This window comes from Artibeus jamaicensis, unplaced genomic scaffold (assembly GCF_021234435.1).
Source record: "Artibeus jamaicensis isolate MK-2021 breed Jamaican fruit bat unplaced genomic scaffold, CSHL_Jam_final contig_233, whole genome shotgun sequence".
NCBI classification, from domain to species: Eukaryota; Metazoa; Chordata; class Mammalia; order Chiroptera; family Phyllostomidae; genus Artibeus; species Artibeus jamaicensis.
This window is the reverse complement of record NW_026521486.1, coordinates 49,753,460-49,772,553: the sequence shown is the minus strand read 5'-3', so window position 1 is coordinate 49,772,553 and position 19,094 is coordinate 49,753,460. Positions and strand designations below refer to the sequence as shown.

Sequence of the window (19,094 nt, the reverse complement as noted above, 5' to 3'; positions counted from 1 at the left end):
CTTCCTTCTGGTCCACTCCATTGATTTGAGTCCCAGTTTCCTTCCCATCACTATTGGTTCCCTGTGTATTTTCCTTCCTTTCACTTAGTTTAGCCTTCATTTTTTTCATCTAATTTGCAACCAAATTCAACCAATTCTGTGAGCATCCTAATCACCAGTGCTTTGAACTATGCATCTGATAGGTTGGCCATCTCTTTGTCTTTAGTTGTATTTGCTCTGGAGCTTTGATCTGTTCTTCTGCTTGGGCCATTTTTGGTCTTGTTGCACCTGTTACATACTGAAGGGTGGAGCCTTAGGTGTTCACCAGTGTGGGGCAACCCAGTTGCTGGTTTGTGATGCTGTATGTGGGGGCGGCATCTGAGAGGGAACAATGGCACTTGCTCTTCTCTGTGTCGGATTTCAGTCCCTTCCACCACTTCCTGCAAGCAAACTGGGCCCTTCTGATGCTGGTTCCTGTGTGGGTGGGACTGTGTTTATTCTAGGACCCTGTGGGTCTCTCCAGCAAACTCCTGTGAGGCTGGGAGTCTCTCCCTGTGCATCAACCCCCACAGGTGTTTTCAATCAGTGTTTTGAGGCTTTATTTCCTGGCACTGGAGCCCTGGGTTGTGTGGTCTGTCTCTCTCCTCAGTTTCACCTGGTTTATCTGCACATGAATGTGGGACCGCTCAGTCAGCCAGCTGCCTTGCATGCAGTGCTTCACTTCACACTCGCCTCCTCGCTGGGTCTGCCCATTGCTACCCTGCACCCGGGGTCTTCTAACTGCTACGTGGGCACCCAGGTTCTGCCCACTGCCATCTTGCGTGCCTGGGGTGCCTTGCGCACCAGGTGTTACCGCTTCTTGTGCTGCGACCCCTCTCCGCTTGGCTGCCCGACTCTGCCCGGCCTGCTGGTCTGGATAAATGTGTCTATTTCAGCTTCTTGGCTGTCTAACTTCCATACAGTTTAATTTTCTGTAAGTTCTGGTCATTATTTTGTTTCTAAAAATTTGTTGTCTTTATTTTGGTTGTGCGAGGAGGCATAGTGTGTCTACCTAAGCCTCCATCTTGGCTGGAAGTCTCTGTTTATCTTTCTTTTGTTTCCCTTCCTCGAGACATATAAAAAGTTTATTAGAGTAGTGTTGGCATTTAGTGCCTATGTTTTTTTCTTAGGAGTTTTATAGTTTCCAGGTTTACCCTTAAGTGTTTAATCCTTTTTTTGAAAAATTTTTATTTATTTTCAGAGAGAGGAGAAAGGAATGAGAAAGAGAGGGAGAGACATCAATGTGTGAGAGAAACAGCAATCAGTTGTTTTTTGCACACCCCCAACTGGGGACTGGGCCCACAACCTAGGCATGTGCCCCGACTAGGAATCAAACCAACAACTCTTCATCACTTTGCAGGATAATGCTCAACCAATTGAACCAAACCAGTTGAGGTAAGTGTTCAATCCATTTTGAGTTTATCATTGCATATGATGTAACAAAGTGGTCCAGTTTCATTTTTTGCATCTATCTGTCCAGTTTGCCCAACACCATTTATTGAAGAGACTACTGTGGTTACCTTGTTATGCAGTCTTACCTCTTTTATCATATGTTAATTGGCCACAAAATAGGCATGTGTTTATTTCTGGGCTCTCTTCTGTTTCATTGATTTATCTGTTTTTATGCCAATACCATGCCATTTTGATAACCATAGTTTTGTAGAATAGTTTGATATCAGGTAGGATGATACCTCCAACTTTGTTTTTCCTTTTCCTGTCTGCTTTGGTTACTCAGGGTCTTTTGTGGTTCCATATTAATTTTAGGACTATTTATTCTAGTTCTGTCCAAAATGTCATTGGTATTTTGATAAGGATTGGTTTGAATCTGTAGATTTCCTTGGGGAGTATGGATGTTTTAAATGTTAGTTCTTCCTATCCATGAGCAAAGTATATACTTCCATTTATTTGTATCTTCTCAGTTTCCTTCTTTAATTTTCTGAGCATAGGTCTTTTATCTCCTGGGGTAAATTTATTCCTAGGTATTTTACTTTTTTGATGCTAATATAAAATGTGATTGTTTTCTTAATTTCTCTTTCTGATAGCTTGTTATTGATATATAAAATGCAACACGTTTCTGATTACTAAATTTGTATCTTGCTACTTTGCTTAACTCATTTATTAGTTATAATTTTTGTGAAATCTTTAGTGTTTTCTCTATATAATATCATTTCATCTACAAATAATAATTTTACTTCTATTTTCCAACTTAGATGTCTTTTCTTTCTTTTTCTTGGCTGTTCTAGGGCTTCTAGTACTATGTGTAATAGAAGTGGTGAAAGTGGATATCCCTTTCTTTTTCCTGATTTTAAGGAAAACATTTTTAGTTTTTTCCCACTGAGTATGTTGTTATCTGTGGTTTTGTCATATGTGCTTTATTATGTTGAGGTATGCTTCCCCTGTTCTCACTTTGCTGAGTTTTTATCATAAACGGATGCTAGATTTTGTCAAATGCTTTTTCTGCATCTTTTGATAGGATCATATGAATTTCATCCTTCATTTTGTTTAGGTAGTGTATCATGTTAAGAGATTTGTGGATACTAAATCAACCTTGTATCCCAGGAATAAGCCCCCCTGATCATGATGTATGATGTTTTTAATGCATTGCTGAAGTTGATTTGCTAATATTTTGTTGAGGATTTTTGCATCTATGTTCATCAGTCATACTGACCTATAATTCCCCCCTTTTTTTGTAATTATCTGGGTCTATTTGGAATCAGGGTAATGCTGGCTTCATAAAATAAGCTTGGGGGCCTTCCTTCTGCTTCAGTTTTTGGAATAGTTTGAGAAGGACAGGTGTTAATCCTTCTTTGAATGGTAAAATTCACCTGTGAAACCAGATGGTCCAGAACTTTTGATGGTTGAGGGTTTGTGATCACCGACTTGATTTTGGTAGTAGCTATTGGTCTGTTCAGATTTTCTGTTTCTTTCTGATTCAGTCTTTGAAGGCTATATGCTTCTAGGAATTTGTCTATTTCTCCCAGGTTGTCCAAATTGTTGGCATTTAATTGTTCACAGTATTTCCTTATAATTGCATTTCTGTGGTATCAGCTGTCACTCCTCTTTCATTTCTGTATTTATTCATTTGGTCTCTCTCTCATAAGTCTGGTTAAAGTTTTATCATTTTTGTTTATTTTTTTAAGGAGTTTGCTTTTGGTTTCATTGGTTTTCTATTTTTTTTTAGATTCTTTTATTTCCATTCTGCTTTTTATTATTTCCTTCTACTCATTTTGGGCTTTCTTTGTTCTTTTTTATTTATTTTTCTTATGCTTACCTGAGGACATTCTTTTCATTGTTGAGAGAAAGAAATGATGTGACAGAGAGACATCAGTTGGTTGCCCTCTCCTATACACCCCAACCAGGTTGAACCTGCAACCTGTGTATGTGCCCTGACTGGGAATCAAACCCATGACCTTTCAGTCTACAAGATGATGCTCCAGCCAACTGAGCCACACTGGTAAGGGCTGCTCTTCTTTTTCTAGTTCCTTTACATGACCAGAAGTTCATTCTGCCTTCTTTTGATTAATGTTGATTAATGCTTTTCCTGTCCATTTGCTTTGAACATACCTCTGTCATATTTGAAGTGAACTATTTATTTATGAACTATATGCTGGATCATGACTCAGAATGCAGCAGTAGCTCCAGCTTTATGCGAGTCTCCACACTCACTTCAGTGGGCTTTGTTCTTCGGCCCTCTCCAGGCCCATAAATCCAAGAAATGAATACTCAACTTTATCGGTTTGGTAAAAATCCTCAAGATGAATGCCATCTGTGGTTATCTGAGTTTATCTTCACACTCTGTCCTTGGACTATGTATTTTACCCTTTAAATAATTTTTAGTGGGAAGGTTAGTGTGTAGAAGGAATCCACTGTGTTGCTGGAGAGTCAGCTTAACCCTCCAAACAACTCTCTGGTGGGCGTCATGACTCTCACCTTACAGATCATGAAAATGTGTGGCACTGAGAGGTGATATAAAGTAGAAACAAGTTCTGAGGCAGGCTGACCTGGGCTTGAATTTTGACTCTTTACTGACTGTTCTGTGTAACTTGGGCAGTTTATTATATTAACCTTTAAAAAAATATATATATATATATATATATATTGATTATGCCATTACAGTTGTTCTGTTCCCCCCTTCATTCCCCTCCACCCTGCACACACCTCCCCCACCATTCCCCCCTTTAGTTTATGATCACGTGTCTCAAGTTCTTTAGATTCTATATTTCCCATACTATTCTTGCCCTCCCCCCATTTGCTACCTACCGTCTATGCTACATATTCTCTGTACCTTCTCCCCTTCTCCTCCTCCCACTCCCTTGTTGCTAACCCTCCATGTGATCTTCATTTCTATGGTTCTGCTCCTGATCTAGCTATCCTCTTAGTTTGCTTTTGTTTTAGGTGTGGTTGTTAATAACTGTGAGTTGCTTTCCTTTCACTGTTCATCTTTTTTATCTTCTTTTTCTTAGATAAGTCCCTTTAACATTTCATATAATAAGGGCTTGGTGATGATGAATTCCTTGAACTTGATCTTATCTGAGAAGCACTTTATCTGTCCTTCCATTCTAAATGAAAAGCTTTGCTGGATAGATCAATCTTGGTTGTAGGTCTTTGGATTTCATGACTTGGAATACTTCTTTCCAGCCCCTTCTTGCCTGTAAGGTCTCTTTTGAGAAATCTGCTGACAGTCTGATGGGAACTCCTTTGTAGGTGACACTCCCCTTAGCTCTTGCTGCTTCTAGGATTCTCTCCTTCATTTTAATCTTGGCTATTGTAATTATGCCTTGGTGTGTTCCTCCTTGGGCCCAAGTTCTTTGGGACTCTCTGAGCTTCCTGGATTTCCTGGAAGTCTATTTCCTTTGCCAGAATGGGGAAGTTCTCCTTTATTATTTGTTCAAATAAGCTTTCCACTCGTGGCTCTTCCTCTTCCCCTTCTGGCACCCCTATAATTTGGATGTTGGAGCGTTTAAAGGTGTCCTGGAGGTTCCTAAGCCTCTCCTCCTTTTTTTGAATTCTTGTTTCTTCATCCTTTTCTGTTTGGCCATTTTTTTCTTCCTTCTGGTTCACTACATTGATTTTAGTCCCAGATTTGTTTCCATCACTGTTGGTTTCCTGTGCATTTCCCTTCATTTCAATTAGTTTAGCCTTCATTTGTTCCTCTAATTTGTGACTATAATTAACCAGTTCTGTGAGCATTCTGATCACCAGTGTTTTGAACTGTGCATCTGAAAGTTTGGCTATTTCTTGGTCGCTTAGAGTTATGGGCTCTGGGGCTTTGAGTTCTTCTTGAGCCATAATGTTTTGCTCTGTTCCTGCATGTTACGTATGAGGAGTGGAGCCTTAGGTGTTCACCAGGGCAGGGCCACCCAGGTCACTGAGTTGTGACACTGTATGTGGGGGCGGGGTCAAAGAGGGGCAACAGTGGTCCCCTCTGCTGCTTCCCGCCGCTGGGGCCTGCTAGGTCTGTCTCACTGCTCAATCCTTTGCTGGTTTATCTGTGCGTGAATGTTTGACCGCGGTCAGCCTGCCGCCTTGCGCACTCACTGGGTGCACCTGTTGCTGCCCCACGCTAGGATCCACCAACTGCTGCCTGCACCTGGGTCGGAGGATCTTTCCCACCTGAACCCGCTCTACTGCTGGCTCCGCCCCTCTTACCGGTCTGGCTGAACTGGTTCGTTGTGTCGTATTTCCGTATAGGTCAATTTTCTGTGTTTTGGCTACATTTTTGTTACTAAAACTTTGTTGTCTTTAAACTTGGTTGTGCGAGAAGGTACAGTGTTTCTACCTATGCCTCCATCTTGGCAGATGTCCTGAATTTTGACTCTTTACTGAGTGTGCTGTGTAACTTTGGGCAGTTTATTATATTAACTTTTTTTTTTTTTTAGTTTTGTGCATTTTATTTAACAAATTCAGGCCATTGGAATACTTGCTGAGTTGAATGCCTTGCATAGACTATATGCATGTGTCCCAGAGGAAACAGGTTTCTGATGGAGTTTGCAGCTGCTGAGAGGCTTGATCTCTATGTACCCCTACTTATTCCTGGGAGCTTAGCTGGCGAAAGCTGATAGTTTGGAATTTTCATCCTAATCAGAATATTTGATATTATAGTATTATATTCAGAGCTTAATTTGGGCATTTCCTTCACAATGGATGTTTCCAGTGAAGGCATTCTTAATATTCCGTTCTGAGATTTTTATTTCTTTTGGTCTTTCACTCAAACTCACACATGTGTCTGCTTGCTTGGACTGTATTGGCCACATGCTGTAGTGCTCACTGGGGCACTTGGTATGAGCTTCTCTGACTGATGACCATGGAAAGGTTTGGTGCTAGATTTATCGTCCTACATGGGGCTGGCCCTGACGATCACAGTAACTCTTTCTATGTGAAAAAAACTGCCAATCCGACATCTGCTTTTGAAATAGGTCTGAGATCCTGCCTTTGGAGCATATCCATAATTGAGTGCATCAGTTTTCTCTGAGAGTCAGAAATTAAAGTCTATGCATTGGTTATTCCTACATCAACATAATTTTCAGGAGCTGATAAGAAACTATCATCATCTTTTTCTTCTGTTATCAACCTTGCATTTCCTCCTTCAAAACCAACCACTTAATTTTTTATGGGGCTTGGCATTCAGAAATACAGATGTTTTCCTTTTGAAGATGTTTTCTTTCCTGTCACCCTGACATATCAGCATTTTTACTTCCAATAGCTGGTTCATCCATAGGTGGGTAAAACTTCCAATTTGTGGAAGCTGTTTCTTGGACAGAGTGTGTTAAGAAATTCAGTAAAATATTCTGCCTTTACAACTGGATATCCACAGGTTAATGTTTTAATGGTAGCTTTAACTGATACAATGACAAGGTGAGTACATTCTTCTGTCCAATTGTTTATGGTTAAGTCCTCCAACTTGCATTAGGGCTTGATTTAAAGAGGTTTTCCCAGAGACATCTAAATAAGAAGCGCATGACACCAAAGGAGCATACTCCACTCTGAATTTACTTTCAAACAGTCCAAAAGTAACTCTATCCTATCTTCAAAGTTTGGGAAAGGTCATTCTTCATTTATCCTCATTAACAAGGTGACCATACTTAGAACTATCTCGTATTGTCAATACAGGGATTTTATCTGTTTGATTATAGTTGGTTACAGAAAAGTCGGCAGTTAACATATCATGATTTTGACTAATTGATCATTTTCAATGACAATGCCAGTTTTTCCTTCCAACAAGGTACTAAACACTCATCAAAAGTCTGTATGGTTCTTGACTGGGCTGCGTGGGGGAGCTGCTTCCAGATGGGTCCTCGGTTTGGGGTCTGACCTACAACTGCACAACCACAGCTGAGCCACGTGCACAGCCACAGTGCCTTGGGACCTGTGGGCTCCTAGATGTCTGTGCCCCCCATGTTAACCTTGTTAAACCTCAGTTTATTCATCCATGTTATTGTATTTCTCACAGTATTGTTATGGGTGTTAAATGGGAAATGCATCACTGGCTGGTATGGCTCAGTGGATTGAGTGCTGGCCTGCAAACCAAAGGGTCGCCGGTTTGATTCCCAGTCAGGGCACAAGCCTAGATAGCAAACCAGGCCCCCAGTAAGGGGTGCACAAGAGGCAACCACACACTGATGTTTTTCTCCCTCTCTTTCTCCTTCTCTTCCTTTCTAATAATAAAAATAATAAATAAAATCTTTAAAAAAGAAATGCATTAAAATGCTTGTCCAGGATAAACAGTAATTGCTCCCATCATTTTTCATTGTTAAAGATTCAGTGATTGCCAGTGGCCATTCGGTTAGTACATAGCAGGGCTGAGATTCAGACTTAGGTTTGTGATTCTAAAGCCAGTGCTCTTTTCCCTATACCATGTTGTTTTCTCTACTTTCCAAGGAAAGTACAATATTAACAGAGGGAAAGAACCGATAATACATACTCTTTCATACATTTATCTCTGTCCTGTCTAAATAACCCACTAATATTGAAATGGCTGGTTTCTGTGAGGGTCAGGAAAAAGCCTCAGTACTTGATCTCATATACTGCTGACTAGGCGTTCAGTACCTCAAGAGCAGTTTGTACCTAATGCCGTACTTAAATATTCCAGCTTTAGAATCAAAAACACCTGGATGTGAGTCCCAGCTTCTCAACCTTTAAGATCCACAGTTCTTGATCTATTAAAAGGGGATAATAATATTAATTCCCTAATAGGAATATTGAGAGGATAAGAACAATAAAGCTATTTATTTATTTACTACTGCTGACACTATTACAGAGGTCCCCCACCTTCTTCCCTTCTGTCCCCCTTCACCCCACCTTCCATCCCGCGTTGCTGTCTGTGTCCATGGCCTATGTACATGTGGGCATATATTCTTTGGCTAATATCTGTTTAGAACAGAGCCTGAGATGCGGTTGATGCTCCCAAATAATAGCTGTTGTTATTACCAAAGTCAGAGACTGTTTTCTACATTTTAAAAAATTTCTCCCATTAGTTCAGCCAATCAACAATTAGTGCCCCTTTGTGTTAAAGAAAATGCATGGCAATCAAACTGTTTGATACTAAGTAGGGCATTAAATTGAAAAGGACGCCTACTTGATTCCTTAAGCCCAGAATCTTACAAGTTAAGATAAGCAATTCTGTCACATGGGTGGCTCTGTCACCTGTGAGTCTCAGCAATGACAGAAACACTTAGGTCCATCATTCTCTCTGAGAATGTAGAAAGGTTCAGGTATTTGGGCATGTACAACCACAGAAAGTTCTCCGTTTCTGCTTTGGAAGATAAGTTTCTCTCTCCCACAAGGACGAAAAATATACAGACAAGCTCAATGAAACAGAGGGCCCCAAAATAAGCCCATGCCTTTTTAGTAAATTAATATTTGACAGAGGAGGCAAGAACATACAATGGGGTAAAGACAGTCTATTCAATAAATGATGTTGGGAAAATTTGACAGATATGTGCAAAAAATTGAAACTAGACCACCTATTATACTATACCCAAGAATAAACTAAAAATGGATTAAATACTTAAATATCAGAATTGAAACCATAAAAATCCTAGATAAAACACAGGCAGTAAAATCTTGAACATTTCTTGTAGCAGAACTTTTTCTGATACATTGCCTTGGGCAAAGGAAACAAAAAAACCCCAAATGGACTACATCAAACTAAAAAGTTTTGCACAGCAAAGGAAACCATCAACAAAATGAAAAGACAACCTACAGAAATGGGAGAACACATTCACCAAAATATGTGATAAGATCTTAATATCTACAGTGTATAAGGAACTTACAAAACTCAATACCAAAAAACCAAACAGTCCAATTAAGAAATGGGCAAAAGACCTGAATACATACTTTTCCAGAGAGGACATACAGATGGCCAATAAGACATATGAAAGGGTGTTCATTGTCACTAATCATCAGAGCAATACAAAATAAAACCACAATGAGATATTACTTCACACCTGTCAGAATGGCTATCATTAATAAATCAACCACCAACAGGTGTTGACAAGTATATGAGAAAAAAGAACCCTTGTGCACTGTTGGTGGGAATGTAGACTGGTACAGCCACTGTGGAGTGTAATATGGAGTTGCCTCAAAAAATTAAAAATGGCACTGCCTTATGACCTAGCAGTTCCACTTCTGGGAATATATCCGAAGAACCTGAAAACACTAATTTGAAAGCACCCCTATGTTCAGCGGAGCATTATTTACGATAGCCAAGATTTGGAAGCAGCACAAGTGCCCATTAGTAAATAAGTGGATAAAAAAGCTGTGGTACATTTACACAATGGAATACTACTCAGCTATAAAAAAGAAGGAAATCTTACCTTTTGCAACAGCATAGATGTACCTGAAGAGCATTATTCTAAGTGAAATAAGTCAGTCAGAGAAAGACAAGTACAATATGATTTCACTCATGTGGAATCTAATAAAAAAATCAACTAACAAAGTGGAGACAGACTCATGAACACAGAAAATAGACAGATAGCTGTCAGAGGGGAAGGAGTTGGGGGCTGTGTGAGAATGTTGAAGGGATTAAGCACAGAAAAAAAAAGACTCATGGACACAGACAACAGTGTGGTGATTGCCAGAGGTAAGGAAGTGGGGAGAGGTAGGAGGTAAAAGAGGATAAATGGTGATGGAAGGAGACTTGACTTGGGTGGTGAACACACAGTACAATATACAGATGATGTATTGTAGAACTGTATACCTGAAACCCACACAATTTTATTAACCAATGTCATCTCAGTAAGTTCAATTTTTAAAAAAGTAAAAAAAAGACTTTGTTTTCACTGGCTTATAAAGGTCTACTGTCCAAACTCATACTACAAAGAGATAAAGAAATGTATAAAAGGATTCACCCTCTCCACTAACCAGAAAAAAATTGTATCAATAAAATTCACACTATAATTACCTTCTTCTTGTGTTCTTCCCCAGCCACTTATAAAACACTTTGTGTTTTGATCCAGGTTTTGGAAGACATCAAAAGGTAGACAGATAGGCTGAATATAGTTATTATACCTCACTTCTTTTTTTAAATGAAAGAGTGCAATATCATTTATGTAAGTTTGCACATCGAAGTTTGGATGGATGATGATTGCTTTAACTTTTAAAATCTTGGTGTGTGGATGACGCCCAGCTATATTGTTAGTTCCAAGCACAACTCTCCACAGTAAAGGATCTCTAAAAGAAAATAAATGTTTTTATAATAAATATTTTTATTTAAGTAAATATTCTTAATCTCCCACTACTTTTTTTCTTGTGTTAATTAATAACAAAAACTTTAATCTGACTTTTACATGACATAAAGTCACATCAAATGAAAACCTAAATATCAAGATGTAGGGAAAGAGAAAAAGATCTGTGGAACAAAAATTCCGACAACAGAATCAGAGAATTTATATGACCGAGTTTCTTACCAATGGACATGGATGGCATGAATTACTCAGTAAGTGGTACTGGGATAACTACCTAACTAACTAGTTCAAGAAGTTAAATAAATATTTGAAAAACACTCAACACTAAAATAAACTCAAAATGGATTAAATATATAAGCACAAATATTTTAGATAAAACGTCCTTACTTTTAGAGGTACATTGTGGTATGTCTGAGATTTGCTTCAAAATAATTGGAGGGGGAGCTGGTGAGGATGAGGATGAAGCATCAGGCATGAGTTGATAACTTGAAACTGGGTGACTGGCATATGGGGGTTCACTAAACTATTCCTTTTACTTGGGTAAAGTTTTGAAATTTTGGAATGAAACATTTGGATATTTAATTAAGTGTGAAAATTATAAAAATGAAATCAGAAAATATAGGTACACACATAACATCAACATGAGAAAGGATTCATAAAACATGACACTAAAGATAAAAACAAGAAGCAACTAATGGGAGCCCTGGCCAGGTAGCTCAGTTGGTTAGAGTGCTGTCCGAGTGCACCGGGTTTGTGGGTTTGATCCCTGGTCAGGGCACAAGTACCAACCAATGAATGCACAAATAAGTGGAACAGCAAATCTCTCTCCCCCTCTCCCCTCTCCCCCTCTCCCCTTCTCCTTCTTCCCCTCTCTTCCTTCCTCCCTTTCTCTCACTCTCTCTAAAGTCAGTTAAAAAATATATATAATGGATCTTGACAGTCTCAAAAAAACCCTAAAAACAGGCAAAAAGGGAAAAAGGACCCAAAAATCAAGCCAAAAGATATTCTGTAAGTCAAAATCAACAATTAAAGATATTGAGTCAAAAATCAACCATTAAAACTCAAACATTTTATAGTTGTTACACCTGCCATTGGGTTGGGAAGGAAGCACTTTTATTTCTTACATAGTTGTTTACAAATGACGGAATTCCTCTCCATCCTTCAGATGGGCCATGTGTGTGTGTGCGCATGTGCATGCAAGTGTGCATGTGTGATGATCACGCTCAGCACCGGCAGGAGCCAGAGAATCACAGTCACCCAGGTGCGCTGTGGACAGCACAGACAGATGTGTGCCCGGCAGTGCGCTTCGGAAGCCTAGAGAGGCTGCGTTGTGTTTGACTCTGCTTTAAGCTACTTTGAAATAATGATGTTTCTTTTCTTTTCCAAGCTTAATTTATATTATTTACTTCAATTTATATTCAGACCGTAAGATTAAAAAAAGATCGTATACACTGGAAACTACAAAATATTGCTGAAAGGGACTAAAGACTGCATTAATACAAGCAGAGACACCTCACATTCATGGTTCAAAAGACTTGCTGTTGTTAGGATGACTGTGCTACCCAAAGCACTCTGTACAGACTCAGTGTCATCCCTAGGAAAAATCCCAGTGCCGTTCTTTGCAGAAGTAGAAAAACCTACCCTAAAATTTATCTAGAATATCAAGAGACCCCCTAGTAGCCAAAATAATCTTGAAAAAGAAGAACGAAGTTGGAGGACACACATTTCCTGGCTTCAAAACTCAGCGCAAAGCTATAGTAATCTGAACAGTGTGGTGCTGACACAGGTCAGGTATAAACCCCAAAGGAACAGAACAGAGAGCCCAGAAATGCATCTTTGCACATGTGGTCAACTGATTTTCCACAAGAGTGTTAAGACAGTTCAGTGGAGGAATGGGCAGGCTTTCAATAAATTGTGCCAAGAAAACTGGATATCTACGTTCAAAAGGATGAAGTTGGACCCTTACTTTATACCACATGCAAAAATGAACTCAAAATAGATAATGGCCTAAATATAAGAGTAAAATGATAAAAACTCTTAGAAGAAAACAGGAGAAAACCTTTATGATGTTGAATCTGGCAGTGATTTCTTGGATATGACACTAAAATCACAGAAACAAAAAATTAAAAACTTATAAACAAAACGAAACAGAAACAGACTTACAGATACAGGAAACAAACTGGTGGTTACCAAAGTGGGGAGGGTTGGGAGTGTGGGAAGGATAGGTGACGAGGATTAAGAGGTTCAAATTTTGCCCTGGCCAGTGTGGCTCAGTTGGTTGGAGCATTGTCCCATGCTAAAAGGTCATGAGTTCAATTCCCAGTCAGGGCACATACCTAGGTTGTGGGTTCGATCCCAGATCCCGATGCGCACAGGACGCAACAACTGATGCTTTTCTCTCACATCAATGTTTCTCTTCCTTCCCCTCTCTCTAAAAGCAATGAAAAAATGTCCTCAGATGAGGATAAAAAAAAAAGTAAGAAGTACAAACTTCTAGTTATAAAATAAATCATGGGGATATACTGTACAAGACAAGAAATACAGTAATGATATTGTGATAACTTTGGTGATAGATGGTAACTAGATTTATTTTGGGGATCATTTTTTAATGTATACAAATATCAATTGCTATGATATACAACTGAAAGTAACAGAATATTGTGTGTTATTTATACATCAATTTTTAAAAACATTTAAAACTTTTGTGCATCAAAGGACACTATCAAGAGTGTGACAAAACAACCCACAGAATAAGAGAAACTATCTGGAAAACATATATGCGATAAGGGATTAATGGCCAGAATATATAAAACACTCCTACAACCTAACAACAACAACAAAAAAACCAAACAGCCCAATTAAATAATGAGCAAAGGACTTGAAAAGACATTTCTCCAAAGATGATTTACAAATGGACATTAAGCACGTAGAAGGATGTTTAAATCACTAGTGATTAGAGAAATGCAAAACGAAACCGTAAGGAGACACAGTTAGGGCAGTTACAGCAGTGGGGTGAGTGGAAGCAGTGCAAGTGATGAACCACGGAAAAGGAGACTGACATTCCGACCCACTTCTAATCCGTGGGCAGTACAGAGGACAGAAGAAACAAATTCGCACCACTGCACAGAGAGAGTCGGCTAACTCTGGACCGTGGGGCTGTGGGTAATGCTGTTAGCTGAGAGAGAGAGGAGGAACAGGATTAAAAGATTTAAAAATTCATTTTTGGCAACTAATGAACAAACAAGAAAAATGAAACAAAAACGCAGACACAGACCACCGTGGCAGTTACCGGAGGGAAGGGGGTGGGTGGGCAGGAAAGGGTGGGGGTCAGATGCTAACATGTGGCGACAGGCAGGTGTTTGACTTTGGGCGGAGGGCACTCGATGCTATACACAGAGCATGTACCGTAGAAGCGTGCACTTGAAACCTATGTAGGTTTATTAATGTCTCCCCAATAAATTAAAAAAATGAAAACTTAAAAATTCTTAAATTTTTGGACCTGCCGAGAGTGCGACTCAGATGTAGACATGTGGTGGGCAGCCGGAAGTACGACTCAGCTGGGGAGACCTGGGAACTGCCGTGCCTGGTGATGGCAGAAACGGAAGTGGATGAGATCTCTCGTAAGGCCAGGGGACAGAAGGTGGGACTCTAGAAAATAGTATTGCTGTTTAAAGGATGAGAAAGACTTACTAAGGAAGTGGAGAAAAGGAAAGAAAGGTATAGTGGTGTCTTAGGGACTGAGAGGAAAGATAGTTGTGAGAGCAGCAATTAACTCTGTTGAGTGTCAGAGACCAAATGGGAGTGGGGGGGGGACTGAGCAGGTCGTTGGGTTTGGCATGGAGGCGGATGTTAAGGCAGACTGTGTTTTAGACACAGAACCAGACTGCAGTTGGGATTTTATGAGTCAGCGCAGATGAAGCAGAAGGGCACCTCTCTTTCGAGGAGTCTAAGAGTGAAGGGAAGGACAGAAACAGGTGCGTTTTGTTGTTTGTTTATAAATAACAGTGAGGTGACCCAAGCATGTCTGAAGGCTGTAGGAATAAACAGGAAGAAATTGAAAAATACTTCAGAGACAATGAGATACAATGAAACAGTACAGTTTCTGAGACCTGGGTTTAAATCCATGGGCTGCCACTTAACAGCAGCGTGATCTTGGACAAGGTACCAACTCTCTGATTTCTGGATTCCTTAAGTATAAAGTGGAGATATTAATGGCTATCTCAGAGGATCAGTGCAAGGGATTTTAAATACCGAATCATATGTAATGTCCTTAGACAGTATCTAATGTCAAAGCAGGTCTTTGGTAAGTGGTTGTTCTAAGAGGGAATAAGGGGTAATTAGTGGCATGGGGTTCAGGAAATAAGGGAAATGAGGAACAGAAGGGGGTGTCATTAGTCCTCTGAGATGGGAAGAAACTGGAAAAGCAGGGCTGTGCTCAGTAATGTCTACTTTCTTAGAACCTGGCCCAGTTCCTATTATATTCAGTAAATGTTTGTTGAGTAAAGGGGTAAAAACATCAAGATTGAGTCTTTGGACATATTAAGTGGAATATGAATGTTATCTTCAGATGCTTGGAGGAGGAATGAGGTTTCAGAAGACAGAAAACCACTAGTCCAACATAAGGAAAAGCTTTCTAGGAATTGCAGCTGTCGGGGATTGAAATGAGAGCCTCCCACTGTCCCTCGGCACAGGAGTGTGTCAGGCAGAGAGCAACTGTGTGGTTGTGGTGATGTGGGTGGGTTTTCACTGTGACACACCCAGATTTGATCCCTGATTTTGTTGCTTTCCAGCCCTGGAACCATGAGCAAGGCATTTAGTCTCTGGGTCTCCCTACAAGCAAAGAGTGGCTGTAAAGATTAGTGGAAATTACGTATGAGAAAATGCCCGGCTCAGTACATTGAAGCAATCATTTTTTTTTATCCTCACCCGAGGACAATTTTTCATTGCTTTTAGAGAGAGGAAGGGAGAGAGAGAAACATCAATTTGAGAGAAAAGCATCGATCGGTTGCGCCCCCTGGCTCTGGTGCACCTGTACTGGGGATCATATGTGCCTGGACGGGAGACTGAACCTGCAACCCAAACACGTGCTCTGGCCAGGAGTTGAACCCACAACCTTTTGGCTACTGGATGACGCTCCAACCAACTGAGCCACACTGAGCAGGGGCGAGGTGGTGATTATGTCAGACTGGAGAACCCTTTACTTTAGTATTGTAAGAAGGATTTCTTTATAGGACAGAGGAAAAAACTCTATATTAAAATGGCCCTTTGAACTCTAGGATTCTCTGACAATATAACAAAGCTGTATCATTTGACCAAGGTCCTACATCTAATAAGTTTTGGAATCTTAAAGTCACTGGGCCACACAGTGTCAGAGGACTAGGATACAGACCTCGCTGCCATGCGGCACAACGTGAGGACTCTAAGCAAGAAGAGCTTTTCCAGGAATTTTCAAACCATACCAAGCAGGCCTTTCCCCCTTGGTTTAAGGTTTGAAAGCTGGAGAAAAGCAGTTTTTAAAGACAGCATGTTAGAAAACAATTGTAAAACACCCACACCTGAAAGAATTGATTCCTAACTATGAAACTTTTTTCTACACCTCTTTCTGTACCCTTGATTTATACTTTAGTATCTGCTTATTTTTCTAATCTCTGCTCCCCAAAGACCAATTGAACTGAAATCAATGTTTTAAAAATAGAGTAAACCTATCAAAACCTACGCAATCAGGCCAGTTGCCCTCAACTGAATTTTGAAGTTGTGAGTTCCTCTTAGATTTTTCATTCTTCTCTAAGACAGCTGTTGTCTTAAAAATTAAAGACTGAAGGGAGACTGTACGATAGGTACCGTGGTTTCCAGAGGATTTATGTTAGCGCTTCATATTAAACGGTTAGGAGGGTCGTGAAGTTCTAGTCTAACTGCGGTAAGTCCTGTTACCCCAAGATCAATGTCATCTGTACTTCAATCAACATTTATTGTCTCCTATAAAGTAGGCCAAGTCCTATATTAGTGTCAGGAATACAAAATAAAACATATAGTCCTTGTCTTCAAATAACTCATGATCTAATGGCGAGAAAGACAAAGACATGGTTACAATACAATAACTCTAAAAGCTATAAGAAAGTTTCATCATTTAAAGCCAAGTCCAACAAACTTCAAGCCACAGGCAAATCTGGCCTGCCTCCCACTATTAGCGCTGTGCCTCACACAGCTAATAAAGAATGTTGTTTTGCACTTGTAAATGGTATTTTGTGACAAAATAGTATTTTGTTCAAATTTCAGTGTTCATAAATAAAGTTTTATTGGATCACAGCACACTCATTTAATTATGTATTGTCTGTGACCACTTTGGTTCCATAGTCGCAGCGCTGACCGCTTGTGGCAGAGACCACACGGTCCACGAGGCCTAGGATATTTACATAAAATGTCTTCACAGAAAGTGTTTGTTGACCTCTGACTTAAAAGGATTCATTTTAAAAAGATATTAAGTGTAGCACATATAAGGCATAATGGGCCCTTACAAACATACAGCACAACGAACATGACGAAAGACAGATGTTTCGCCAGCACTTTAAAATACGCCTTGAGAGAATACAGTAGTCGGGTTCTGAATACAAACCTAGTGTCCCTGGTGCAGTGGGCAGCCGTGAGGACCCAACCGTCTTTCACTAGGCTCCCCCCACACACATGAGTAAGGATTCTCCCCGACTGAATCTGCAGGCTGACTACCCACGGCCACGCGCCAACCTGCGCGTCCGTGCCCCCGATAATCCGAGACCCTTTCAACATATCCGCAAGTGGTGCCCTTCCGCAATCTAAAAACAAAACATATGTTATTTAGACGGAACATCTGATAATGTGTATTACTTCCTAATGTTAATACATTAATATAGTCTTTTAAATTCCTATTTTAAAAACGGATACTTACGGCACGCCGCTATTTTGAGAGAGGAAAAAAGAGAGTTAAGATAAACATGCCTTCATTGCTTGCTTGCAAATAGAAATACATCAGTGTAATTCATTAATTTTAAAACTATTCCCCAGAAGTATAAAAATGAAATGTTTCTCTGGCCGGGTTTTATGTTCTTTCCCATGTGAAATGGCAATTTAAGAACCTGGAACTGGTGAATCAAGAGCTACAAGTTTCAATACTCGCCATTTAACTTGCTGGGTTAATTTTTCTCCACTGCAGTAGAAAAAGGTCTCCCATAGCCCTAGTTCAACTCTGAAGTCCAGTGAACTATTAGTTTGTAAAATGGGAATTACAGGCCCCAGCGGGTCTTGAGGCGCATATTTAGATGCACTACACAAATGTGTGGCATTTTTACTGTTGGTACTGCTACTGCCATCGTTATAACTGGACTGCTTAGGTCTGTAAATTTTTAAAGGCAGTTGGAACAACGGAAAAGGAGGGACTCAGCATCAGACATCTAGAAGCGGGGGACAGGCAGGGGAGGCTGTGGTCCGAGGAAAGGAATGAACGGATACTGCCCTTTGCGTCCGGCCTCTTCTGCTCCTGCACGGAGTGCCCCCGCTGCGGCCTGAGCCCCCCACGCCTGGCCTCCAGCCACCCGGCATCTGCAGCCTGCGCCCGTGAGGGCTCCCTTTCTGAGAACGAGGGCTGCTCTGTGTACAGGACAGCGCCCCCCACGAACAGCAGCGCCGCGCTCAGGAGCCCGGGCGCCATGGTGAGGTTCCTGTGGGGCAAGATGGCGGCCGCCCTGCCACGCGCGCCGCCCACCCTGCCGGCCCAGGCCGGGGGGCCAGGCCATGGGGCTGGCTCCGTGCTGCCGGGGGTCAGGGGCCGGGGGTCGGGGGTCGGGGGTCGGGGTGGGGGTGGAGGGAAAGCAGGTGCGGGTGGGGGAGGCGCAGGGGGTGGCCCGGAGGAGCTGGGCCTCCCAAAGGCGTTCTAGGTGGTGAGCGCTTGCGGGACAGACGTATGCGGAGTGTCCCGCCCTGGGCCGGCCCAGGGGGCGCTTGAGCTGCTCTGGTCCTTGTGCTAACAGAGCAGAGTAGGGCTGCGAGGGACTGGCTGGGACCTTGGGCTCTACTAGCGCACACCTGCGAGGCCTGGAAGGCTTCCAGAAGGGCTTCTAAGCAAAGGTGGGCACCCAATTTCTGGAATACAGATCGATCTCTCATTATTCATTGTTTTGGAGTAGTTTGTCTTGAGCTTGTTTCAGGGTGAGCTAGTAAAATCAAATTTAAGGACCTGCAGAGTTGAGGACAAAGCCAGACTGAAGGTAAGGGCAATCTCCTTCAGTCCCTAGCCGGAGGACGCATTATTCCTTGCCTCTGTGTGAGAGGCCCCCTTGACGTTCCAAACAGTGTAGGGAGAGGGTGCAGGTAAGTGGCTCCAGTTATTGAAGCCAGTGAACAACTATTAACCCCTCCGCT

At 41.1% G+C, this 19,094-nt stretch overlaps 1 protein-coding gene across 1 annotated transcript in view; it reads right to left on the bottom strand.

The window, feature by feature from the left end:
• Positions 1–18,384, bottom strand: part of TMPRSS12 (transmembrane serine protease 12) — a 30,008-nt gene extending 11,624 nt beyond the window's left edge. The window contains exons 1-3 of the mRNA XM_053661435.1: positions 18,066–18,384; positions 17,317–17,512; positions 10,421–10,689 (exon numbers count right to left, since the gene is read on the bottom strand). Coding sequence (XP_053517410.1) covers positions 10,421–10,689; positions 17,317–17,512; positions 18,066–18,384 — 784 coding nt within the window. The remainder of the gene's footprint in view (positions 1–10,420; positions 10,690–17,316; positions 17,513–18,065) is intronic.
• Positions 18,385–19,094: the final 710 nt, after the last annotated feature.